Raw genomic sequence first — 27,273 nt, 5'->3', positions numbered from 1 at the left:
GTATCGAATGCATCACGTACACCCTTAGCGTTGCCAGCAACCGATGCATGTAGTCTTAATTGACGTGCGTTCACGAACGGTAGGTGCATATCTTGGAACTCCGAAGTTTCTGCACTGTGCTTCCGTATAAATGGGATTCACATAATTTCGTGGTTTGTTTTTGTAACACATTGTTGACACCGGAGCTGCCCTGCCTGTGCGCAGAATCTGTAAGTAGCTCATCATTTCCTCGACTTCACTGTTCGACAGCAATAATGAAAGCTGCATTCGGGAATGTCGCACGCGCTTTCTTTGCATTGTTGACAAAGCTAAGGCCGCTGTGGCACCTGTTTCTAAAGCGGCTCGAGGCATGCCCTAATGAGATTACTCTGCAGCCTGCGCTGCAAATAAAACGCATTACTGCGGGAGACAACATGGCACAAGCTGACTTGGTAGCAATAAAGATAACAATCAGATTTACAAACAGATACAATGTCACATTTAATGGCAGCGTACCTAAAAAACAACCAAATGTGACTGCTATCATAGCAATAACACATTGTTAAACCTTTGGAAGTGTACATGAACGGTGCTGTTTTGCTCTTCTTTCTACATACCTTCTTTCTACATGTAGCGATGGTGTAGTGGTGTTTCATTCGATGTGGCAGCTGAAGTAAAATGAGGGTAAACATGCAACAGAGAAGGCTCAACAGTTTCCTAGATTAACAAGTGATTTAATTATGTCTTTTTTTTCTGCGCTGCAAGACACAAGGATACATTGAAAAATAATCTCTAACAGTGCAGGAGTAGTGTTCGTAAAGAAGTAATGGGGATAAAAATATGGATGAGTGCCCCACATATAACTCCACCTTACTATATTTACTGCACTGTATACTCTAATGTTGTTTCTGATCGCAGGTTGAGTTTGCATTCCGCATCATGTTGCTGATAGAACCGTCTGGCTCGTGCCATGGCACATGGTAGTAGGGGTGCGTCGTCATCTTCCATAAGCTGCTACGGTGTGATGCCACTGTGCAATAATAATAATAATGAAAAGAAATGAAGTAATGTTAGTGTCAAAGCTGCTGATGTAGGAGACTGCACGGCTGCCGTTAACATTACTTTAAATGTTGTAGTGGTTCATATCTGGTTCACACAATTCAGGGTTGCCACTACCTTGCTGTTGATCTCATTCACTGAATCTCTTCTGGTGAGCTCGTTGAGCCTCTTCCAACTGGGGCTTTGGGCCACATCTGCTGCTCAGTGTGTCATGAACGGTTTCTTCTACGTTCTTCCTTGCAACAGCAAAGGAAGGCCACCGTACACACAGATCGAGAACTGCGCCAGTAAGCTTCTGGACATAGTCTGACGTGAAAATGAAGATGATCAGGAAGCATGTTGTGGTAAAATGGTATCTGAATGTGCCTCTCTGTGCAGTAAACATAGTAATGGAACAGTGCAGCTTTACATTTCAGTGTTACTCCTGCATTGCTCAGAATCATTAGTTGAACATTGTTTGTGGTCACTTTTCAATTATTTTTTTCTCCCACAGAGAGGTACATTCATAAACCTCAGTAAATATGTAAACAGGTCACACTAACCATATGAAGCCTTTGTTTTCACACCACTCACTGTCCAGCGCTTTCGAGCTTTGGAGCACCTCACAATGTGCTTAGCTACTGCCCTGTCAGCATTGTGGTTGAAGTGTAACCCTGCGATGTACGTGCTGAAAAAAAGAAAAGAAAGGTGTTGAGTTGCTTCCATGACATGTGGCATCACACACCGTGGCATCACATACATCTCAGTAACAAAATAATTTTTACCTTTATTTAGTTAGTATTATTTTTAAAGCTTAGCTGTACCATAAAATGGCATAGATGGAGTCAAGCTGGTGGACTATATTCATGATAACTTTAGCCTGAGCTTGGGCAATGAAGAGAACGACACACATGGTCTGACTCATGGTCTGTCTCACACCAAATGGTCTGAATCTTAGTCCTGGCTCGTTATATCCGCTTATGTAAATTCAATAGTTATGTATCTATATTTATTTGTGCACAATTCTTGAATCTTCGCTTCAGTCATCGTCTGGCTCTCAGTTAGATAATCCGCAACCTTCCCTTTTGTCCATTCTGGGCCACTCATTCCCCATACTCCTGACCCCCCTTCCGCGCAAATGGGTTGGCAAGCCTTTTTGTTTACAATAACACCTTTTACTGTTCTTAAACGGTTAGAGGTCACTTATCAGTCTGCCCAGCTATTCGTTGTACACAGACATGTGGTACCATATCTCCTGTCCCCTTTTCTTTCTTTGTACAGCAGTGTGTTTAATCGTGTATATGTCTATACTATATATACTTATGTGTGTCACCATTTCACTTTGTACCTGAGGAAGCGTGGACCTCCACGCGAAAGCTTGTAGAAATTAAACTTAAACGAAAATCTTCAGTGTCGGCTTCTATATTTTATTTATGTAACACACAGTGGGGAAAAAAGGGAGGAGTGGTATAGTGAAAGAGATGGTAATGACGTAATAACAGAATGGCGCTTTGCTGGCTTTGAGCCATCTTGTCATGTCTTCCTCTGTGCTTACCCAATGCACAGGATTATTTACCATGAAGGTGTTACTTCAATCACTTTTCTGAAAGCTGTAATGGCACCAGTGCATCAAAAGCAGCAGAGGTTGCATTTGAGCCAAGCTTCTATACTGCATAATTAAAAAGTTAACTGCTCAACATTAATGAAGAAAATGACAAAAGTTGTCGGTGCAATCATAGGGGTCGACGTTTTTGATCGAGATTGAGTCACCATGATTTTGGAGAGAAAAAAACTAATTTTGCTCTAAAAGGAGGATGAGTTTTGTTGAATTGTTCTTTCAGCCTGTGCAATTTGCGTAAATTCCACTATTTTACAAAATTGTTCATAGTTGCAAGGCGTGGTACCAAGCACAGTTGTAATGTTGACACAGACATCACTTACCGTGCAACCATCCCACTGTAAGTGAATTTTGAAGATTTAGGGGCAAAATGAATTATAACAGCATGGAATGCCTCTAGACCAAACGTCTGCTTGTTAGGGGCAAGCGAGGGAATGTCCTTTAGGAGGTGTGGTGCTGCTACAATTCCCTCCAATTTCTTGAAGGTTTCTGTTCCTATAAGTGTGAAATTTAGTATGAGTACCAGGCAGCAGCATCATAGTAAATCACCTTCGTGAAGCCAGAGTCTTTCTCCTATCTCGCCATGTGCACATCTTGGGTGCAGACCAGGATGCTCGTGAATGTCAATGATGTGACGTAGAATTGTCAGCCACTTAGCTAAGATGAGCTGGCCATCGTCGTCACTTGTACGTGCACACCAGTAGAGATGATTTAGAATGCTGGGGCACCACTTTTGCAGCACTTGATGTTTCTTCACTAGTGATGCAGCGTGTACCTTCTTCCTGATGCCTGAATGAGACAAAAGTGTGGCTTATATCTGCTCCGTAGTAAGAATAGCAGTGCTGTAGAAGGTGCGATAAAATGTGAACATGTGTAAATTGGAAACATCTCAACACTAACAGTTACGGAAGCAAAAGTTGCATCAAAGCATATCATTTCTACAATGAAATATGTTAACCGATATACAGGTTTGTCCACCAATCACGATAGAAATTCATAGTAAGTAACGTAGGCAATGGAGAGGCATGCGCCCAATGGATTTTTTTTTTCTGCCAATAACATTTACCACATATTGATGCCATTTTGTAATTAATTTCAATTGATGGAAACTTAATTTCTTGAATTGAACACCAAAATTTCCTAAGTCAATAACCAAACATTTTCTCTGTGGAAATGGGTCTCTCGTGGTCAATCTACTCACCTCATGGTTAAGAAAAAAAAAATTCCTTGACCGCATGTCTCTCAGTTACCTACGTTACTTACTATGAATATCTGTCCTGGTTTGTGTACTGCACTGTATACAAAGACTGTTATAAAACAATGCATGCAGACCAAGGGGAATGTGGAACTACCTTTTGCCACGTGCCATACATCAAAGCGATGCTTTACAGACGGGTGATTATTCCTCATAAAGGCTTTGACCTCATTGTGCCTGTAGGTGATGAGCATGGCAACTTTCATCCCTTGCTGGTCAAGGTATTCTAGCGCTCTTTGTAGGCCTGCTCTCTCCATCCGGTTGCTGGAGTCAACTTCGGTAGACTGAATAAACACAATCAGATAATTTGCTGTGTCGTGTGGCAGCTGTGCATTTCACTCATTACCACATTCCAACAGTTAGAATGCAATATCTTGCTTCACAGTGCCAGATGTAAAGGTGGGGGGGGAGTTATGGGGTGTATGCCCCAAGGCACCACCACAAAATGGGCCCCAACATTAGCAGTCTCTTTTTAGAATCTCATATAAAATCCCCATGGTAGTCGTTTACATCCAGTCAAAACCTTTTACAGTTCACTATTTGTGCTATGTCAAAGTAAATACCGAAATATTGACACCCAACAAACCGTCCTTGTACAAGTATCTCAACATTATGGCACAACACAACTACCTTGTGGGAATTGCTGTTGTTTGAACTTTGGTGTAGTGCCCGTAAGCTTAAATAATAAAGTGATTTATGTTTTTGACAACAGTTAGTTGATAAACGTATTAAGTACTGTATATTGCAAATGATTTTGTACAACGTTATATTGTGCTGTGATACAGGTAGTACATGGTGAACTGAAAATTCTGTAAGGACATGACTGTCCTCCATTAACCACCATGCATAGTTCTAGCAATGCAGATGAATGCCAACCGTTTTACATCATGGACCTAGCGCCACTATACCACATGGAATATTCTCCGTGCACATGCAGCCAATTTACCTTTACTACTTCTATGTGTAGAATGCGATTGACTCCAGTTTCCAAGAGAGAGTAAGTCCCAAAATCAGCATAGTGGCCTGGAGAGTCTGCCCTCCCATCACCTGCAACACAGAGCTCACGTCCCTGTAGTCTGTCCAGCAATTCTGCTTGCTCTGTGTTCCATACCTGTGCATGAATGTAAAAAGCTCATAGTTGCAACTGATCATAACCTTGTTGAGTGCAACTAACCTCGGTTACTGCTGGCAGCATATAAAACCGCTGGTAGTCAAAGTATTGGGACTTTTGAAGACTTTGGACACCCATAAATTTCAGCATTCTGATGACTTGAGTAGGACTGCACCCCGAAAACAATATTGCGCAGCACAGCAAGATGTTCCCTAGTGCTGTGCCTTGGTGCATTGGTTGGCTTGACCACTGTGTGACATGTCGCCTTGGACAAGTCACTGTTGCCTTTACCAGTGTGCCAAAGCACTTGAGCGTTACCTCGCAGCCTGGCGTGCAGCACTGAGGACACCTCTGCAGTAACTGCCTGAGGCATGACTCAAATACAATGAATTTCGTATCCTCAGCTGTGCCAGTGGCAGGTTCCTCCAGAAAACTGATTGAACTGAGTAAACAAATATATGTAAAAGGAGTTACCAGAAGACAAAGCAATAGCACTCACCAATCCCCTTCGCTACTCTGCTGTGGATGGAAGGAGGTGTCTTTAGGGTCGAGCCTGTATGTGAGAGAAATGCTTTTCTTATTGGGCTGAAACCGCAGCAAACACTACTATTGGTGTGGAGTAGGTAGTGCAGCTTCGCCGCAACATTTTGCATGATTCAAGTTAGTGGAGCGCTAGACCTGGTTCAATACCTCACATAAGAAGACTGTGAGGTTTCAAACTGAAATGAAAGCTCACCATTCCTCTTCATAAGTGTCGTCTTCAGTTACTGAATGTTGACTCTCCAGAGCAGGTTCACTGCATTCTTTGTCGTCACTGAATACAAAAGTGCCATCATATTATGGCTGATGGGCAAAAAGTTTGGCGGTGTTCGCAAATTTGTTATTGTCATTCTGGCTGCATGAAGAAAAAATCTTTTCACAGAGAGACAGAAAGGAAATATGGTTTTGTAAATTTGTCTAGTTCTGCTCTAGAGGATGTTTCAGTTAAATCCCCGGGCTATATTCACAATTTGCGAACAGGTAAACCAGCCCAACAGCTTCTCTTTTTACAAGCGTATCTGTCCGATTCCACCTACAAGCTGCGCACCGTGTGAATGAGTGGGAGGTGCTCATTACTTAGATAGAAATTGAAATGAGCTTGTAAAAAAGAAAGTTCTTCAATTGGTGCATCCGTTTGCGAATTACTCATCCCAGGGATTTAACTGAAACACCCTGTATAGAGATTGCGTACATGCATACATGAAACATGAAAACGACTTTATGTTTGCAGAGTATGTTAACTGACTGCAACGGCAAGACAATGTTCTGGAATATGTAGCATCCACTAACACATATCTTTATTAAGTAATGGCATTTCTGATATCATTATCTCATTTACTTAAAACAGAAAGCATTCTTTTAACATATGGTATGAGATACAAATCAACCAATAATGATACTATCTCAAGGAGTGTAATATTTCTGCAACGAAACAATACCTCCAGCTGTGAAATCAGTAGCACTCTCTTTTTCATTCTACCTAATCTGAATGTGTGACACATTTTGTTGTTTACATGATTTTGCAACTACGCTATTCATTTAATCGGGTACCTCTGATCAATGGTGACATTCAAACAGGTTTCCTCAATAAAGCATGGCTCAATCATCATGTCATCAATGGCTCCTACATTCTCTTCCATTACTGGTGTTGAAGACCTGCGAAAGTGCTGCGGCAGATCCTCTGACTGTTGATTAGCTACTATTGTTGGCTCTGCAATTAAAAGAACAAAAAGAAACGTATATTTAGCAATGGTTATTACTGCTGATGCACGGATATTGAGAACTCTGTTTTTCACAAAAGGGACAAAGCTGGGTAGTTGGTACACCTTCATAAATGCAGCAATAGATGTGGTTTGTCCCATTTACGTTCTAACTTACCTTGTCTGCATCTATTGCTGTAGTCAAACTGATATGAACTCTGTTTTTGTTATGACTTGGTGCTTTATCTGTATGTAGAAATTTTACTGAAGTAGTGGGACGTACCGACAGCTACACCAATAGATGTTGGCAATTCTTGGGTACTAGACGAAACAATGTTGAAAGATGTGGGTAACGCTTGGTGGCAGTGAGGACACCGTATATTTTGTCCCTGTGACACTACCCCTGAGGCTACCAACTGATGCTCCACTGAAATGAACATTAACATGGGCATTTGTGTTATTTACTGCCCTTCACCCAACGTGCAAACTCCCCATGACAAAAATAAGCTCTATATTACCTGTGTCACCTGATGCTGTTTCCTGTGCAACTATTGTTTCTGCTGCAGTGCTTGCAGTTGGTAAAGGATCAAGGAACTGCAGCTGTGTGCTGCATGAGGTACCTTCACCCGGGTCTTCCTATATGTTTGGGAGGGGATTATTAACGAACAACTGCGCTGACAACGAACAATAACAAATACGACAGCTAACACTTCCCGACATTTCTTATATGCACGTCCATAGCGCACATGATTAACAAATATCCAACGTAGCCTCATATATGCAAAGTGTGAGTACGTACCTGTAACCTGGGTCTCTTGGAGCTATCCTCTTCCTCATTGTCAAATAGCGTAGGTACCGCATCCCCTTTCAGAGTTTTTCGACTCTGAATCCCGAATTCCGCCATTCGATTAAGTTCGTAGCACTCTGGCGCAAAATGTTCCGAGCACACACGACTGTTCTTCCCGGGCGTCCACATTGTCAAGTTCAAAGCTCTCAACCAGAGGTTTCGTACCGCCAGATCTGCTGGGAACTTGTGGTATGAAACATCTTTGTTGTTCTTGTACGTGTTCTTACAGCGGGGAGCACTGCACTTCATTCTCCAGATGAACCGATAACGGCGTACGTGTGATCACAGGCTCTAACAAGCCGTATCAACAATATCGCGTACGCGTACGCTACTCCCGGTTTCGGTTTATGACCTCGCGATTGCGATCCAGGCAGCAAGCCAACGGAAGCCGCATGCAAGGTCGGTCGCGACGACACAGATTTTTTGCACAGGGTTTCCAGACCATCAGACGTGCACGGGTGATTCCGAAACCTGCAGTTTTCTCAGTAACTAAACGATATTTTTCGAAACTGTTTCGCAGGCACATTCAGTAGACACTAACAAGTGTGCATGCGAATTTGGAGAACTCTCCGCCACCATGCAAAATCTCCGGAGCTGACCTTTAACGAAGCAAACTAATGTTTCCCAACTCTCAGTAGTTGCGAAATAATTTAAGTGTTTAGTTGCGAAATAATCATAATAAATGTATGTGTTCCATGCTCGGATTTCATGTACAAGTGTGCATGCGTTTATTTTGTCACATACACAATTTTATTTTCATGCCTGTACACTGCCACGTCTGTAGAAGTACATCTGCTGGGACAACACGGCGATGCACTCAGCGAGCCGTCTTCACCACAAGCTACACTGCTGTGAGAGGAAGAGCGCTGCAGACGACTGGTAACCCATAACGCGGGGTTCAGCGCCTACGGGAAGGGTTACGATTCGTAACCCATAAGGCCAAAAAACTGCAGCCTTGAGTGTCACCCTTATGTGCAGGCCATGCCTACAAAACCCGTACAATAGGGTTAGACCATAACCCCTAATGTAAGGGTTAAAAAATGATCAATTTTTAACCCTTACTATGGGCGACCAGATTTAGAGTGTAACCTCGAGTAAATGTACTCTATCCGTACAGAGCATACAGGGAACCCTCCCCGTGCTCACCGTCGACGTTTGCTCGTCGAACACGTAGATGAACACCGATATTTTGTTTTTGCTCTCCCACAGGGTAATGTCCTCGTAAGTAACTGGGAAGCAGGGCGGCCAGTACGTTACGCGTCTCTCCGGATTCGTAGGATGCACGTATTTTCTGTATCTGACGAAATCGTTGGGGTTATTTTTTAGTGGATGTAAGAGCGCCAGCACGCTATATTTGAAACACTCATTTTCGTGGTTCCACGGTAGCTTGACGTTTGTGAGGATTCTTCTTTTTTCTTTAAGTACGAGGGAAGTTCGATAGTGCACCCAATCCGCTTCGGTTTCAAACGTAGTATTTTTAGGTCGACACATTGAACGTCTTTGGAAGTGAAGCCCGACCCTTTTCTCGCAAAGCTTTCTATACGCTGTGACGAATCTGAGATGACATCATTTAACGCGCCTTCGATTTCTTGACGGTTATGAACCACTCTCATGCAAATGTTCTCGTGGAGAACGAGCGAAGTCAACCCGTCGGCTCCGTCCTTAACCATGAGCGCCTTCGAGCACAGACAAAATTTGAAAGGCATGGGATAAGCTTCCAGGACGCGCATGATTACAGGAGCTATGCTCGGCAATACTGTCGCATAGAGTCGACATAGAGTCGCAAATCGCATACGTTGTCGTCGTGCGACAACGTCAGGGGGGGGGGGGGGGGGTTGCAGAGAAGCGTGTACCTAGTAGCCGTTCCGTCGAATGCCTCATCTGTCACAACGTCTCTCCGTGACGGAGGGATGGTTCTGTACGGCATGTTCTCGTAATACTACGATGCTGCGACCCTCCGCGGGGTCATCCTCCCATCAAAATTATGGGCTTGCATCTGGTGTCTCAACTCTCATCTACCCAGAAAGAGGAATGAATTCTGCATAAGACTGATCCCTTTCCACATGAGCAGTTCGTCTGCATTGTCGTGTCCATCTAGGGGGTCGTCGTCGTCGTCGTCATCATCATCTGTTTGATTCATTACAAAAGACGGACTGATAACTGTTTCGCCATCATCATCATCATCATCGTCGTCGTCGTCGTCATCACCATCATCATCATCATCGTCATCATCATCATCTTCTTCTTCTTCTTCTTCTGAAATGTCTATCGGGCTGTTACCGAGATTCTCTATTCTAGCCTCGTGTTCTCTTTCTACGGCCACGAGCCTGGCGTCGATGGGGTCGTACTGGCATACGAGGCAGCGTGGCACTGCGACCAAACAAAATCAATACGAGATTCCCCCTCTAAAGAACAAAATACTCACTCTTCCTTCTGGATAAGAAACACTAGAGGTAGTAGTTGTTTTTGTTGATGTTGTGGTTCTTGGGCTATCGGAGAGGCTGGACACAGTTGACGGTGCCCCTGTAAACTTGTGCGTGATGAAAGATTGTGTCAGCGACTATCATCCCCTAAATGTACAAAATTTAGAACAAACATAGCAATCATCAAACACATTCGGCTTACATTTTTTTCCACGAAACGGTCCACGTCGTTGAGGGATGGCCCTTGCGGGCTTGGAATAATTCCACGAAGACTGTCTTTTTATAGTTGACACCGCTCTCCTCTTTCTCTCCCCCTGTCCGTCTTGCCGGAGTGAAATCGACAATTGCGTTCCAAGCCCCACCTTTTTTCTGTCGTAACCGTCGTTTCGAAGCACCTTGATTGTCGTTGTTGTTGTCACCGTAACCATTCTTTCGAAGCTCGTTGCTTGTACATGATGGCAATTGATGTTCTGAGGCTGGAACACAGAAGATGAGGGTTCGTGTCCGGCAGCTGACTAACCTTTTCAGTGACTTCCATTTTTCATCACGTTGGTTGTGTTTGTTGTAACCGTTGTTTCGAAGCACGTTGCCACGTGCAAAAAATAAATAAATAAAGGAGGGTCTAGGGTGAAATCAAAAGCACAGTTAGGAAGACAACTTTTCTTTAAAGAGTATCCTAACCTAGCGTCCTCGTCCTACGTCCTCTGCATCATCCTCTGAGTCATCGAGCATCAACCTGCTAATATTCTACTTCTCTCTTGTCAAAAATAAAATAAATAAAGAGCTTACTGGATTACGAATTGGGGGATCATTCCAGTGGTTAGGAGAATGCTCTCATCGACATGATCCTGGTAAGTGATGCCTGTTTTGAGAAAAAAGTTTGTTTGTTTGGAGTGTTTCGTTTTCAGTTTTCAACAACTTTGCGGCTCGTGAAGTCGGTTTCTTCCCACCTCACGTGTTTCGGGAGATTGGCAGTGCCCACTTCTTCTGCACCAACTGCGGTGGTTTGTGGTCCAAAGGTACGTTTTTCTTTTTTTTTCTGTGTTATTTGTTTTATATTCAATCACTTTTTCAGAGCAAAAACGTTGGGCGGATCGATTGATACGCCCGTTTCTCGGCTGTCGCACGGTACCGTTCGATGTGCATTGTAAAGGAATGCGTCTCGTAAAGCAACAAGAAGAAGAAGACGGTGGAGAAGATGGATCATCAGTGCAGCGCCTCCTCTAAGTGGACTATGCCTGTCAGCTTGCGCCGCGCAGCATAGGAGGAGAGCGTCGCACGCGATGTCGCACGTGGCCACAAGAGGGCGCCATGAACGGAGGGACGCGGCGCGGAAGGAAAGCACGTCCGCTTATCGCCGGACTTCTGAGTTCGCAGCAATGATGGTTGTTCCTGAATGTTCGATGGAGGTTCTTTGCAGTATGAGGATGTCAGCTGACTGCGAAAGTAACAGGAGGCTCTCTGATGCAACGTTGCCCCAATGAATGTGGGGAAAGCGAACCGGCGCCCGAGGTGCTCACTGCGTGCAAGATGCTAAACTCCATGGCTCCCGGAATAATGGGCGCAATACATTTTAACAAAATTTTGTTACACGTAATTTGCTGTAATTAAAATTTTATTACGCGTACGATGTAATTACACGTATAAAAGAACAGGTACATGACACAGGATGTGTGAAAATAAGCAATAAGTATGGAAGTAAGCAATAAGTATACAAATGAAACAGTAAGAGACCCGCAACACAAAGCACACTGAAAGGTAGTCTGAACATATAACCGAAACTTTGAAGGCTGTACCAAGTGTATGCCTCAGTGCTTCAATAAGGTCAGCATTTAGTTCAGCCTCAGGTATTTTCTTGATAGAGGCTTCCTGAAAAAAGCTTTTGCTGCATCATTCCTGTCTGTTACATGGAATGCATGATTTGTAAGGAGCGGCCTGAAAAGCTTTGTGCAGATCAACTGTGCAAGCTCGTGCCTGTGTTCCTTGGTGTTCACTGAGCACTGTAGCAGGGGACATTCAGAGACTGCAGGCACTGCGAAGTGCAGCAGGGTGCTTAGTGGCCGCGTGGGTTTGGGCTTGCTGGAGAGTACAGCCTCAGCAAATTGCCTCAAGATGCAGAGGAGGTAAACAAGGTCATCAGAAGGGTACAGGAGTCCTCCTCGGTCCTGATGCATTGTGAGACCCTGAGAAGCCTGATTGGACTTGGCTTTTAGCACCAGCTGGCAACAGTTCTCGCAATGAACTTTCTCGACGACAACACGGGCAATAAAACCTCCGACATGGGTTGTGGCAGACAGTTGTAGGCTGGGCAGACACCCTTGCCTTGGCTCACTCAGTCCTTGCAGGATGTACTCTGCTTCAGAAGGAATGTTGAAGGGTGACGTTGTTGGTGCTTGATGCGCAACATTTGTGACAACTATGTTGGAGTTTGATGAAACCGTGTGCGACACGTTGCTATGCTGTGATGCAATGACAATTCCAGTCTTCAGGATTCGCTCTAGTGCATGCAACGTGGACCTCACGTTCATTTGGTCGTTGCACCCTTCGGATCCCCTCAATGCACCAAACAGTGGTTCAACTGCATCGCTGCTGAACTTCCTTGTCAACACAAATCCAAACTTTTCTTCCTGTAGCAAATGCCTCACACAGGCAACCGTGGAATGCGTCATCATGAGCAATGCCTCATATGTTTCCTTGGTGAAGAACTGAACAACAACAACTTTATTTTCGGTCTTGGAGAGTGGGGAGTTTCATCGCAACAGGCGATACTCTACCCCAGTGCTTGGTGGAATGGGGGGAATAAAATAACGAGCCCCTTTACAATAACGATCGAAGTCCGATGGTGTCCAGAAATGTCAGAAGAGCTTTGAGCGCAGAGCGTTGCTGGGCTGGATTGGGCCAGGGACCAAGCAATTTCGGTAGGGAGAAAGGGCCAGAGTCCAGCTGACGAAGAGACTCGGAGAGTGTGATTCGGGAAGGTTCGTAGTGAGGGCAATGAAGAAGAATGTGCTCCAGATCCTCAAGAGCACCACAGTGGCAACAGGTGGGAGAATCAATTTGTCTCAAGCGGTAACGCCACTGAGCTGTAAAGGCCACATCGAGGCGCATGCGGTGGATTAATGCAGCATCCTGACGAGATGTGTTTCGTGGCATGCGGAAAGCGAGCATGGGATCAACTCTGTTCAACATAGAGGGGGGAAGAATGTCGGTTGTCCGTTGGCGGGAAGCCAGGGGTGTCACTAGACGTCGCAGAATTGAACGGCGGTCTCCTCTGAGCAGAACAATACGGGTCCGGTTCCGAGACGAGAGTGCTGCTTCTGCGGCGCTGTCGGCCTGCTCGTTCCCCACGACACCACAATGGGCTGGAACCCACTGGAGAACGAGCCTGTGGCCTGCGGCGTAGATAGTGTGGTAAGCCATTAATACGTCGGTGACTAGGGGTGCGGATGGGCCTCGTATGCCGGAAGTTTCAATTGCTTGAAGTGCAGATTTGGAGTCTGTAAAGACTGCCCATTCCCGGGGTGGAAAATCAGCGATGTGTTGTAGAAAGAAAAGGATGGCATAGAGTTCCGCAGCTGTGGAGGAGGTTGGATGTGAAAGGCGTCTTCCGTGCACGACGCCTTCGGATGGAATGACGAAGGCTGAGGCGGACTTGTTGTTTCGGGATGCGCCATCAGTATATGCTGCCGTAAACGTAGAAAACTTCTCGTCTACCAGAGCATGAAAATGGGCTCGGAGGACTTGAGGGGGGACCTGATCTCTTCTTTGCAGAAGGTTTGGGAGGCGTACAAACGTGGGCGGTACCGGGAGAGACCAGGGGTCTTCCGGCGGTATAGTGTCCTTAGTTATGAAGCCAGTGAGAGTCTGGCGTGTCCTCTGCGCTACTCGGTAGAAGTCGCTTCCAGGGCGGTATCGAATTTTCCTGAGTAGCGGGTGGCGGGGAATGTGAGCACGCAAACGGAGGTAGTGCCGAGCCGTTTCCCGTTCACGGAGAACTTCGAGCGGGAGCTCACCAGCTTCAGCCAGTACTTGTCGTGTTTCAGCCATTCTTGGAACTCCGAGGCATCGACGAAGGCTTCGAGCAAACAGGGACCGAAGCGTATTTAATGAAGTTGTTGATATCCTGTGCAGAATAGGAAGGCTGTAAAGCACAGTTGCCCTCACCAATGCCGCGTGAACCGCGAGCAGGGAACGCTGATCACAGCCCCATCCTGGGCCAGAAAGATGTTGGATTGCGGGGAGCCATCGCTGCACTTTAGTTTCAAGGTGTTTAATGTGCCGAGCCCAGCGCAAGTCCGAGTCGATTACCACGCCAAGGAAGCGGTGAAAGCGTACTGGTTCTAGCTTCTTTGAGCCAAGCCAAAGTGGGAAATTGGCCATAGCTTTACGCGTGAAAGGGAGCTCGACACACTTTTCGGGTGAAAGGTCCATCCCGAGGTGCGTCAGGTACGTATGGATATTGTTTAAAGCGAGCTGCAGGCGGCGCTGGAGAGCCGGGCGTGATTTTCCTACTGTCCAAAGGGCGACGTCATCTGCATACACGGAGAACGACACTTTGCGAGGAATTACTGATTGTAGGCCGGCCATCACCACGTTAAACAGTGTCGGGCTGAGAATGCTTCCTTTGGGGACTCCTTGGGGAACAGGATGCTGAGGGCTTTGGCCTTGGGACGTACGGACAGCGACAGTTCGGTCCGTAAGGAAGTCGTGGAGCCAGATGAAGAGCCGACCGGATACTCCAAACGAGCGCAAGGCATGCAGCACACAAATGTGCGAGACGGTATCATAGGCGCGCTTGATGTCGAGGAAGACCGATCGGACGATCCGTCGATGGGCTCGAGCATGTTGAACTGTAGAGACTAGGTCGAGAACTGGATCCATGGAGCTTCGGTGGCGACGAAATCCAGCCATTTCGTGAGGGAACGCACGTCGTTTTTCGAGCCACCAGTCAAGGCGATGCAGAACCATTCTCTCCATCAGTTTCCCCATACAGCTTGTCAGGCTCACCGGGCGAAAGGAGGATAGGGCATTTGGGGGCTTGCCTGGTTTCAGGATGGGAACAACCAAGGCCTCCTTCCATGTATGTGGTAAAGATCCTTGTTGCCAAGACGTGTTATAGACATGAAGGAGAGCTTGGAGTGACCGCTCGTCAAGGTTTCGGAGGGCGGCATAGGTGATTTTATCGGGCCCAGGGGACGAGCTGGCGTTCACAAGCTTCAACGCTGCCTTTAGCTCGATTAGTGTGAAGTCGCGGTCCATAACTTCCGGGGGACGGGGCCAGTCGTGGTGAAGTTCAGCCGTCAAACTGTGGACAAAACTGCGGTGTAGGGGCGTGGTCGAGGCAGCCGCCGGAGTCGTTAGTACCACACAGAAGTCCGTCGCAAGCGTGTTCTCGTCTACACGCTGAACGAGAGCCAAGGCCGCGAGAGGATTCTTTTGAGGGGGCGCCTCCTTCAGAGAACGGATTGTCCGCCAGATCTTCGTGGCCGGATCGAACGGTGAAAGGTGGTGGCAAAACTTACGCCAACGCTTCCTGTCCTCGTTTTTAAGTTCTCGTGTTACTTTAGCTTTCATCCGGCGGTATTCCACAATGTCCGTAAGTTGCCCTGTCCGACGAGCCGTTCTTTCTGCTCGGCGACGTAATGCTCTAAGGTGATTAATAGCGGGGGAATGGCCGATATGGCCTGTTACCCTTTTAGACGTGACCACCGCGTCCTGAATACCGCGGGTAATTGCTTGAGAGAGAGCCTCTGGGGACATACCGGTGTGCACAGATGTTCTGAGGCCCTCACGAAAACGTCTCCAGTTTGTGAAAGAAATCAGTCCAGCAGTGGCTGAGAGGGGCAGTCTGTCGTGCGAAATATATAGAGGAAAATGATCGCTGCCTCTAGTGTCGACGTCCGTAGCGCACGACAAGTGGCGAATCATGTCGGTTGAGGACCACGAGAGGTCCAATACATCAAGTGACAGTGGGGATCGCATGTAAGTGGGCTCGCGGTTGTTCAGCAGGCACATGTTATTATTCTCCATTGCCTCTAACAACCTCCTTCCCCTACTGTCTGTCCTTCGGCTTCCCCAGGCCGAGTGATGTGCATTGAAGTCCCCTAGCACAAGCGCCGGGGCTTCCAGAGAACCAAGTAAGCGTTCGAGGTCACTCCACGGGACCTGTACCGCGGGACGGATATAGATACTGACGACCGTTAACAGCATGGGGCCAAGGCGGATCCTGCATGTGACGTAATCATAAGAGCGATGACAAACTGAGCCGATGGGTGCAGCAACGAGGTCATTGCGAACGTATAGCGCTGCTCTACTCTCAGGGGAATCATGAGAGCGATAGATTGTGTATCCACTAACACGATGTGTACAATCCATGCCGTGTTCGCATATAGCTATGAAAGGGAACTTGTACTGTTGGAGATGTAATTTAAAATCTGGGAGCTTGTTACGCAGGCTTCGAGGATTCCACTGCATGGCCAGGGCTTTTTTATACAATTCCGTCATGCTGATGCGAAGATAATGCCTCCAGTGCCAGAAGCGCTTGAACCTCGGGCAGTTGCGCCGCACCAGGAAAAGCAGAGACAATGGCCTTAAGGGCAGCGAGTACCGCTGAGAAAAGTCCCAGAGGAGGCATATATTGGGGGGCTGATGAGGGTGCTGGTTCCGTCACACTGGCGTAAGTGTTTGTAATCTGTCTCGATGGACGAGGAGGCGGTGCGCTTGTGATAGGCGTAGCCGCGACTGTGTTCAGCGACCCTCGTTTACCTGGTGCAGATCGAGGGGGTAGTGCAGGAAATTCTTGTACATTTGTACGAGACGGGAGTGTGGCACTAGCATCCCTAGGAGCGTCAGACGGAAGTCGTAGGGTTCGGTCTTGGTGCCTCTTGGTGGCGGCGGTCTTGACAGGACATAAAGAAAATGATGCGGGATGGCTGGATTGGCAGTTAGCACACTTTGGCTCTCGTTTATTGTTGCAGTCTGATCTCCGGTGAGGTCCGGCGCAGATGCCACACCGTGTAGAACCTCGGCAATTTCGTGCAATATGGCCAAATCGTTGGCAGTTATAACACTGTATGGGGCCTTCTATGTACTCTTGGACTGTGAAGGTCTGAAACCCAAGGGCAATTCGGGGAGGAAGACGGATTGTAGGTTCAAAAGTCAGGATAACGCTCCGTAACGGGGTGAACACATCACTGCCATCTTCTGCTAGGGAATGCCGAACCTGTCGCCGTGCTGATAAAACCCCTGCGTCTTTAAGATAGAGCACGAGGTCCTCGTTCGAATACTCTCTTGGAACATCATATATCTTGCCCATATTTCTGGCGTACGATTGGGGTATGGATGGTATCACCGGAATGCCAGCTAAGCACTTAGCAGACAAAAGGTTGCGGGCGGGTGCTTCGGACCGTACGGAGACGAAGAGAGAACCATCTCGGTGGAAACGGTGGTGCATAACCTGTTGTTGGGTTAGCAGGCGTATCTCACTAGTGACCGCATTAGGAATCACCTTTCAGAAGGAGTAGTCAGTAGTTGCTGGTCGAAACAGTATGGGAATACCGCCGGCTCGGTTCTTCTTGTAGGTGACAGTGGTGAACGGGTCATGAAGTGAAGTGGCAAGGTTGCTATCGTTCATCGCATCTGTCTGCTGAGGAGCTGGCGGTGCCGAGGTGTCCATGGTGTTATCGGGAACATTCGGGAACATAGTGGAACGGCTTAGGCTTTTTCAGAGCCGTTGAAAAAGAAATCAAACCATCACGGACCTCCCGCCGTAATCTGGACGGGAGGTCCAACGTCTCTATGACACTTCCCACAGGTCAACAGGTCCCCGTCAGCCCCGCCAAACGCCAACGGGTAGGGAGCCCATCCTCTGGTGATCCCAACATTCCACAGATCGTGAAGAACTGAGTCGGCTTTGTTGCTTCCTTTAACTTGGACAGGTACGCGGTGAATGTGGATTCCAACCATTCAAGTCTGCTATCCTCAGAGTTGTCATAGTGGCGCACGTCTGGAAACCTTTGGTGAATGTACTGTGTACAATAGCTCGTATCATGCAGGATAAACCAACGGTACAATGTCTCCATGAAAAGTATCGTGGGTCCTGAACTTGCATACATTGGATTGCATGTGTGGCCAGCCTGGCCTTTCAGAAATTTGAGTGCAGCTGTGACGTCCGGAGAGAACAACTGTACAGCTCGCTTTACATTCATTTTTTCTATATTATTCGGGTACACATGCTTCCGGCTCAGGAACCTGACTGCTTTGATTGATGCTTCCTTCTGCAATTCATACAGTCTCTTCAAATAGCAAGATGACACTTCGTTGTCCTTGCCTATATCACAATCTAGGAACTGGGACCGAAGGTTCTTGAGAATATGACAGTAATCAAAGCTGAGAAAAAGAGCTCTCTGTGAGTCAGCTGGGTGTGCAATGCGATGCGTGACGTCCCCACGGCACAATATTTTCATGGCGTTCACGTTTACGCGGTGGTTATCAGTCACAATCCTGAGCACCCGAAACCCAATGCTTTCAACTTTCTCCAGCACAAAAAGCACGAGTTGAGAGAGTTCGTCACCTTTCAGGCCTTTTGTAAAGAAATATGCAACAGGTATCCGAAATGAGACACTGAGGCCACACAGTAGAAAGCAGAGCAGGGAGTTAGCAAGTACTGGCTCTTTTGTGTCTGAATTCAGAGGGCCATAATCCACCTGCCCTACAAAGGCATCCTGTTGCTTATTGTACTGCAGTTTCTGCTTAATTTGCATTTCGTCTATGACAAATGAACATGTCCTAGACTGATTATTTCCCAAGTTCTGAAGCTCTGCTTCCAGGCGAGTTTTTACTAAAGCGCTAAATCCAGTTTCACCACTCGCACTGCCGATGTAGTTTTGTACAGTGTTCCTGGATGGTAACTTGAGCAGCCCATCACTCCTAATGTGTTCATAGGACTTCGTTGAAAGGTGCCTGAGTATAATGCAATGTCTGAGTGTGTCCGACCACCTGGGGCTTTTTTTCTTGAAGTTTCTCACTTGGTCCATGAGGAACATTGCCTGAGTGTCATTGTCTGCAGCTTTGCTTCTGATGTAGCGGAAGGTTTCTACATCTTGATCTTCATGTAGTTTCTTCAGTTCCACTTTATAGCTGTCCACTGTGCTCCGTAGTCGTTCGATCTGCTTTCTCATATCCCTAGTCTTGCGAGCTAACCTGCGGTGCTCCAGCGAGGTGGTGTACCGCACATTCCGTATATCTGCCTGGGTTGATTGGTCACTGGTTGACACTGCCGCTACCAACGGTGGTGGGTTCCCTTTACAGAACACTTCTGCTCTTCCTTCAGTGTCAGTACTTTCTGTGCCTTCATTGCGGTTTGGGCACTCTCTGCGTGGACTTGCTTGGAGGTCGTCTGTGCTACCCTGACCGTGCAGTTCAGTTGAGGTCCCTCCTGCTTCCTGTGGTGGCTCAGCTTCACGACGCACCCTTTTCCGTGGTATGGCAGAAACAGGTGCACATGTCTTCTTCCTAATGCTGGCAACACTTCTTTCCTTCGTGACTTTCGGTTGGAGGTAAGATGGGAAGTCACTGAATACAGATGGGACCGCATCCTTCTTAAGCCGTCTCCTCTTGCCTTCAAGGAAGTCTGATGCATGAAAATGTTTGCTGCACACTTTGGAGTAGTTCGACGTTGAGTTTGGTGACCAATCGTCCCGTTTGATAGCAGCCAACCATTTCTCCCGAATGTCCTGTAGCACAGGTATTTGGTGAAACGTGGTTTTCTGTCCAGGAATCGGTCTTTTCCCGTCCGATTTGCACAGCGGCACACAGCAATATGCCATAACCACTCTACCTGAAAATGAAATTGCAAAAATGTTTAGCGCCTGTCCTATTCGTTCAACAGCTTAATGCTCTGCAAGGAGCTAAAAGAGCGACAAGGAACGGCTAGGCTCGTGTGGATTGTGGAAAACAGAATCGGGAACAATGCGACTACCAGACGACGATGCCGACGGCTCGATTTGAACCTTTCTTCTCAGTTTAACGCTACTAAATTTGTTATTTTCACTCTCGACATCACTACCACAAGGATATCTAAACGCATCATGTACCTAGTACTCATACTCACCTCGAAAAGTTGTAAAAACGATGTTCACGTGAGCTCCTTTCCGGCATTTCCGGCTTCTGCGGCAATCGAGGTACCCTCCGTACGCAGCGCCCTCGCGTTTTGGAAGACGAGAGCAGATCACGTGACTAAAGACGGCGAGGAGAAGAAGAGCTGACAGGCATAGTCCACTTATAGAGGAGGCGCTGATCAGTGTCACTCTGTGATTGAAGAAGACGTAAAAAAAGACGTGTTTCTTACACTCCTTCCTATGTGTGCAGATTACGAATGGCTACTGACGGGAGATCTGCCCTTGGTCCTAACCTTCAAGCCTCCTCCGAAGACGTTCTTTTTGCGGATTGGTGATCAGCTGAGAACCTGTCGTTGTGGAGGACTCTGGTCGAGGAACCCCAGCCATTGGTTAGACTCGAGCCTTCGTCCGTATTTGGGCTGCTTCTCGGCTACGAAACCAAAGCTGGAGGCTAACTCTCTCTCTCTCTCTCATGTAACCTCTCATGATAAATAAAAAAGTTGGGCTTTAATGACTGAGACGCTAGAAAAAGGATGATAATCACGAGCAACAAACCGTGTGCTTCTGTACAAATTCTACTTTGTCCATTAAGAGATGTTGGGATGGGTTCCAGATCGCAAAGGCATATTACAGTTCTTTTGAACATGGCAGTTGATGGTCTGAGACTGGAACACATAGAAAGGACAAATACATACAAAGCATCAAGTGCCTAAGAAATGAATGATTAAAGAAGGCAGTCACTGGAAAGGTTAGCCAATAGTAGGACTTGAACCCACATCTTCTGTATTACTGATCCAGGGCTCTTACCAATTCAGCTAAGCTAACCGCCTCTCCAGTGACTTCCAAGGGTGCGGATGTACCCTAGGAATAGGTTTATGGGCAGGAGAACATTAGTCACTGTTATTATACAGGCATAGCTCTCTGTCCAGTGTGATCACAGCAGAGCACATTTCCATGAACTCACAGGCACAAAACTTGCATAATAAATATGTAATAGCCTCAAACAGCTATTAGATATAATAACTAGGACAAGGAACTCCAATAGCAGATAGTCTGGCAGTACAACACAGGTAATCTTGCCATCACTATATATTTCCCAAAATGCTGAAAATAAATCAATAGAATTACTCTAATGAACTGCTCAATTTTTCACATCAGATATATTTTTAGCACTCTGTCTTTCATGTTTCAAAATATACATGCATCGAACCTGCAGAAGCTTGTGTGTGTAAGTAGAGTCACACATCTCATGTGCAACAGGCAGGTCTAAGTTGTATTGAGATATATCAAGTCCTTACGCATGCTCACCACCTGTAGATTCCTTTAAAGGGAACAAAAAAAATGTTTGTTAGTAACAACTTCATGCTACATACCACATTTATAAAGGAAATTGGTCCCGTACCTGACGGACAACTGTCATGACCATTGCGAGATGCCTTCCTCTCCTGTTCCTTCCACTTCCATGAAGTCTTCACCCTAAAATTGTAAAAAAAGCGATATATAATTTGATGAGGATCTCATTTCATAGAAAATTAAATAAGGCTACCAGGCACGAAAGGCATCAGCCTGATGAGGTGCCTAGCACCAACACAGTGTGCGATAACTGAGATATTACCACTACGAGCATACAGCAAATCACAACCACATAAATAATATACACAATTGCACCGAGCTGTGCACACTTTCACACACACACACACACACACACACACAAATACATGACAGAGTAGCCTGTCTCTAATAAGACTTCAACAAGTTTGCGTAACTCTGTTTTGAAACTGGACACAGGAAGGCCATTTTCAATCAGCTGAAAAAATTTGTTCGGAAAAGGAACGGTTTCTGCTGATTTCCGTAGTTGGTCCGTATAGTAGTGGAACATTGTAAGGTGGTACAGTGCTGGATTTCATACCGTAATGGCAAGTGTTTGGAATGGCGCTAAAAGATCCTGAGTTTGCAAGGTAATTTTGTGTAAGTGCCTGATTTCCAAGTGGACACTTTGTCTACTGTATTTTGCATGTCTTGAAGGAGCTGAGGGGCTGGATGGATGGATGGATGGATTGTAGTGGCACCCCTGGTGGGCCTCTTTGCAACGAGGGTCCAGCACATTGCACCTGTAGACATGGTTGTCATACACCAGGCTTTCTTTCTTTCTTTTGCGTGCACTGCAATTTTCTCGTAGTTCCCCTCTGTGGTGTTTCTCCAGATTAGACAACAATAGTACAGCTTGGGGTAAACTAAGGATTTCAACTGCGTTGGTTTAAAATACAGAGCCCTTCTTTACTATATGCAGTATCTTGCATATTATAAGGAAAACAAATAGAAGAAAACTTGTGCCTGATCCCTGACTTTGTATTTCCGACATTTGGTTCCACATCTTGTCCAAGGAAGTCATGAACTACATTGGTGCACATTGCTGTGACAATTAAAATGTTACACCTAGATGCGGAATACATAGCTTCATTTTACGTACTGTCGATGTTGCTTACTGCATTGGCATGGCTGCATTCAGAACAACACTCGTAATTGTGGAACTCTTGTTATCAAAGGACTGATAACTGTCGCGAACGAAGGTGGCTGGCGTGAAACGTGCCGAAGTTCTAGGCAAGGGCATGCAGGGGGCGGGGCCAAAACGGACACGAGGCTTGGCCTAGCTTAGGCAGAGGCCCCTTTTTCCCCGGACCAGGCAGACGGCTGTTTGAGGAACCTGCTGGGAACTGTTGGTATCGCTTGTGTTTTTTCCTGCGTTCGCTAGTATGTAATAAATCGTTGCCTTTGTATTACGTGTTGTTCGTGTAGTACCTCCTTTCGCCGGTAAACGGACGGCGGGTCCTGGTTGTGGGTTTCGCCTGCCGAGAAGAGGCAGTAGGATTCCCACAGAATGTACAGTATATCTTTTGATTTAGTGCGTAAACTTCAATTTTCTTTAATCCTTATTTTTGTTTGTTGTGTAAATGCTCTCCTAACATCTGCATGCCACAACATAATTCTCACAAGGAGAGTAAACACTGTATAAATTATACAGAAGACACTAACCTCGTCACGTCCAGATGCAACAGTCTTGGAAGATAGATTCAAGAAAAGCACTGCGGACTGCTGTAGGCGGGGGTCCTTTGCACACAAAATGAGGGGTCCGTCTCATAGTCTGCATTCTTCACACACGATTGGCAAAATCCGCTGCCAACCATACCTGCCGCTGCGGTTGAACGCGCAGTATCGTACGGAACTGAATGCCCACCGAGAAATCTCGCTTTGACGACACAACCGCGGCATGTCAAGTGAAGTCTGTGTACCTCGATAAATTGGTCGTTGTCACAACAGATATAAATAAAGAAAACTTGGAAACAGGGTGTCGGAGCGAACCGGAACCGAAAACCGAAAACAACCGCGATTTTTGTGCGAACCGGAACGAAATCGAAACCGAATACGTTTTTTTCGCTCAGGAGGGAAACCGAAAAATATATTTAACGGTTTTCGGTCCAAGAAAAACGTTCGCCGGTTTGAACTACGGATAGGCGAATGAAACAGACGTCGTGTGCTCTGAAGTCATGTCATGGATACTATACGAGGGTTACGGTTACGGTGGAATGTATGTCGGTATACTATGACCCTTAGGCTCCCTTTGTAATGGTTTATCGTTCGCGCACGCACACAGACTTAGAGGTACATGTGACTCTCTAGCAATGTGCCATAGTGTTCGTTTTAATTTGATCCCCCCAAACTCTCCTCAACTAAACAGCGACCCAAGAGGGCTGCATAACGGCTTCTTTATCGGTAATGTCGCGCAACGCGTCCCTTGTTTGAGAGCAGCTAAGTTGAATAGATTTACGAATACGCGAGGGCAAGCCCGTGCGAAGTGGCAACTGTTTTGTGGACAGGACACGAAGAAAATAAAACTGAGCCGTCGAGTGCGTTTGTGAGTGAAGGTGTTCCTCGATTTGCGTCGTACTCGTGCGGTGGTGCTTGCTGGCTAGACAGTAGCAACAGACATTCGGATGGGCCGCGATCGCTCCAACCCAGCAAGAAAGTACTTTACGTATGGCATCACGACAAACAAGTCCGTTTGTAGCATGCGCTTCAAGAAAGGAGAAAGCCCATTTGAACAGACAGTAACCTACAGGAACCAGGAGCTACCAATTGCACAGCTGTCTATTGATATTAAAGGTCAGATATGCCGATTTTGAAGTGCCGCAGAACTGAGCGATACTCGCGCTGTGTGTTCATTACCGAACACTGAATATGTGTGCGAAATATCTTGCTCCAACTGTTCGCAGTTTTTTAGAAAACAGTTTTTTTAGTTCGCACGCCCGGCCGTCAGACCGTCGGCAAACCCTGCGCACGGGCGCACCGACGTCACTGCTCTCGGTTTATCTGTCTTTGGCTTGGCATGGACTCTTGGCTTGGCTGCTTGGCTTCTTTCGTTTCCTCCTCTGTGCATCGTACATAAGCGAACAGCTGTTATGGTGTTGCTAAGCCGGAAACAAAGCACGTGAATGTTTTCTTTTGGCACAGCGTCGTTTGGAAAGTGCACTTCCTTGTTCTGACCTTGCCTTTTATGGGCTGGAGCGATATGATTCGTGAATATGCCACGGCGAAGTTGTCGAAGATGCGACAGTGCTACGCTGTTAGAACAATTCATCGGAGCATTCAAGTGTTACCTCTTATAAGCTGCCAAAAGACCAAGCAGTGCGAAGCTCTTGGCTGACAGTGGTGCCCGCTAATTTCCACTCCAAGGATTTCGTTCACGAATGTTATCATAGGTTACGCGCGACTCCAGAGGCAATTTGGAATGTCGGCACGAAATCGTCTGATGAGAATCAGAGGTGTCCGACGCATAACATTTTGAACGTGTCACGGAGGATCAAGGCAAAAAACGAGAGCAAAAAATGGTAAGTCGAGGTTCAGATATAAAAAAATAGCAAGCTTAATGAATCGATTGTGCAGCTGTCCTACTGCGCTTACTCTGATATAACCACGATTAACAACACAATAGTACTATTGATAATCTAACATCTGAATTATCACACGTGCACGCCGAAGGCGGAAATGAAGCATGATCTGGCTTGCATCTGATCATGAAGAAATTGCTGACACGTTAGTTGCAGTCCACCTCCACCAACAGGTATGACAATGTGATGTTATAATTTGAGTATTCATCTATGTTCAACTTTTCATGTGCACTCGCATGCAGACATCTTGACACCACTTTTAAATCTGCCCTCAAAGTTACAATCTGTGCTTTCAGGGTGGAAAACAAAGGTCGATATTCCGATTAGCTGCTATCTCCCAGTTCAAGCACTTTTGTGTCTGGACACTGGTTCCTGTGGATGGGGTGTTACAAGCTTCACAGTCTGATATAGAAGGTACGTTACATTAGTTCAGTTAATTTGTCTTTTGCACATTTTTGTTACTGTTAGCTGGATTACTGTTGGACATACAGTTCTTTGACACACCGAAGCTGATGTCGCCTCTGATAACGTTTGAGAATTTTCAGTGCCATCAACGTCCATTGAGGAAGGTGCCTTTACTATCTGTGAATCTTCAACTGAAGAATAGCCCAGAATTCATGTTAACATTGTCTACTCTTATTAATTCACTGTCTGTTTTCTGAGAGCTAAGAAAAATAGTTTCCATTTATTTGTCACAACTTCACACTGGATACTGGTGTGGTACTGGCTTGACATGTAAGCTAAAATACCTGGATTCTACAATAATTGTGTTCAACTTGATGCATTACTGTGGGCAATGCCAGATTCACTACATTTTTAGTGGGTCCGGTGCACAAATACTGTGTGCATACTGCATACATACATACTGTCCGATAGGCAAAAATACCTGAGCAGTGCTGTGTAGTCTTTTTACCCAAAGTCCATACTCTTACTGCAAAGTCACAGTACGTAGAACAGCAATGTGAAGGTATACTGCGATAGAGATTCACAACAGAAAGAAGACTGTTGAGAGCATCTAAATTTTAATGAGACGAGACTTTCGTGCACAAGGCTGCACTTGTTAATGTCTAACATGAAGTTACAAAATCCCAGAATATATAAAACATGTTGTAATGTAGAGAGCGAGGGGTGGTACAGACATAAAGGTAATTATATAATCATATATAATAAAATAAAAAGGGGGTACAACTCCCCCCTCAGCTGAACTCGACAACTCAATACCTCTACTTATTCTCTACCTTACAACATGTCATATACTCTGGAATTTTGTAACTTGATGTTAGACATCAAGAAGTACAGCCTTCTGTGCAAAAGTATTCTTTCTGTTGTGCACAATCATTATACAGTAAATGCGACTATCCATTTCTCGTCATTAAATGCTTTTCCTTTCTTTCTTTCTGTTTTTCTGCAGTGATGAGCATCCATAAGGACACATGCCAGAAAGGGAGTCTCTTTGGGATGACAAACCCTCATCACCTCATGAGGATACAATGGTTGACAAATGGTTCTCAAGCACATCGAAACTTCCAACAAATAGTTCATGAAAAAGCCAGACAGTGCTAGCACCAGGAATTGAACGTGGACCGTCCTGCTACCAGTCAGAGATGTTCAGTGGCGTAGCCACGGGGGGGGGGGGGGGGGGGGGGCAACCTGCCACGGACCAACCCACACAAATCGTGCAAATCCGAGAACATAATATATGGGGGGGGGGACCAGTGTGACTATCGCGAAAGTTCTTGCAGTTCATGGCGTCTATCTAAGAAGCACTCTTGAATGGTTTTCAAAGTATGAGCTTTTCAAAATACTTCCAATCTCGTGACGCCACTGCATTGGTCATGACAGCCTATACATGTAATCGTACTGTGAACGTCCAAATCAACTATTTTCGTTCCCTTTTTTAATCCTCAGTTTGCAGTGTGCACAAGTATGTGTGTGTTGTCGACACAGGATCAGCGGGGGGGGGAGCTTTCGTATCGAGCCCCCCCCCTCCTACCTTTGCGGTCTGGCTATGCCACTGGAGATGTTACATTTAAGGCGCTCATTGACTTTTGGTGAATTACTTGTTGACTTTGTCCCAAGGTGGAGCTCGCTACAGCTCATTTGCTATCTGTTTGTTTGTTTGTTTGTTTGTAAGAAAAAAAAACAAGGAGAAATTGAACTCGTCTCCCGACTTGTTCTGCTACTCCTAACAAAATCTGT

At 46.1% G+C, this 27,273-nt stretch overlaps 2 protein-coding genes across 2 annotated transcripts; both read right to left on the bottom strand.

The window, feature by feature from the left end:
• Positions 1-9,598: 9,598 nt before the first annotated feature.
• Positions 9,599-10,548, bottom strand: LOC135388197 (calsequestrin-1-like). The gene is made up of 3 exons (XM_064617592.1): positions 10,531-10,548; positions 10,373-10,486; positions 9,599-9,934 (listed from the first exon to the last, which is right to left on the bottom strand). The coding sequence occupies exons 1-3, from the start codon at positions 10,546-10,548 to the stop codon at positions 9,599-9,601; spliced, it is 468 nt and encodes a 155-aa protein (XP_064473662.1).
• Positions 10,549-11,842: 1,294 nt separating this feature from the next.
• LOC135388189 (uncharacterized) lies at positions 11,843-20,515 on the bottom strand. The gene is made up of 3 exons (XM_064617580.1): positions 20,422-20,515; positions 17,899-19,848; positions 11,843-12,729 (listed from the first exon to the last, which is right to left on the bottom strand). The coding sequence occupies exons 1-3, from the start codon at positions 20,513-20,515 to the stop codon at positions 11,843-11,845; spliced, it is 2,931 nt and encodes a 976-aa protein (XP_064473650.1).
• Between the last annotated feature and the right edge of the window lie 6,758 nt (positions 20,516-27,273).

The sequence above is a fragment of the Ornithodoros turicata genome, chromosome 1 (genome assembly GCF_037126465.1).
Source record: "Ornithodoros turicata isolate Travis chromosome 1, ASM3712646v1, whole genome shotgun sequence".
Lineage (NCBI taxonomy): Eukaryota > Metazoa > Arthropoda > Arachnida > Ixodida > Argasidae > Ornithodoros > Ornithodoros turicata.
This window is presented reverse-complemented; position numbering and strand designations above follow the sequence as displayed.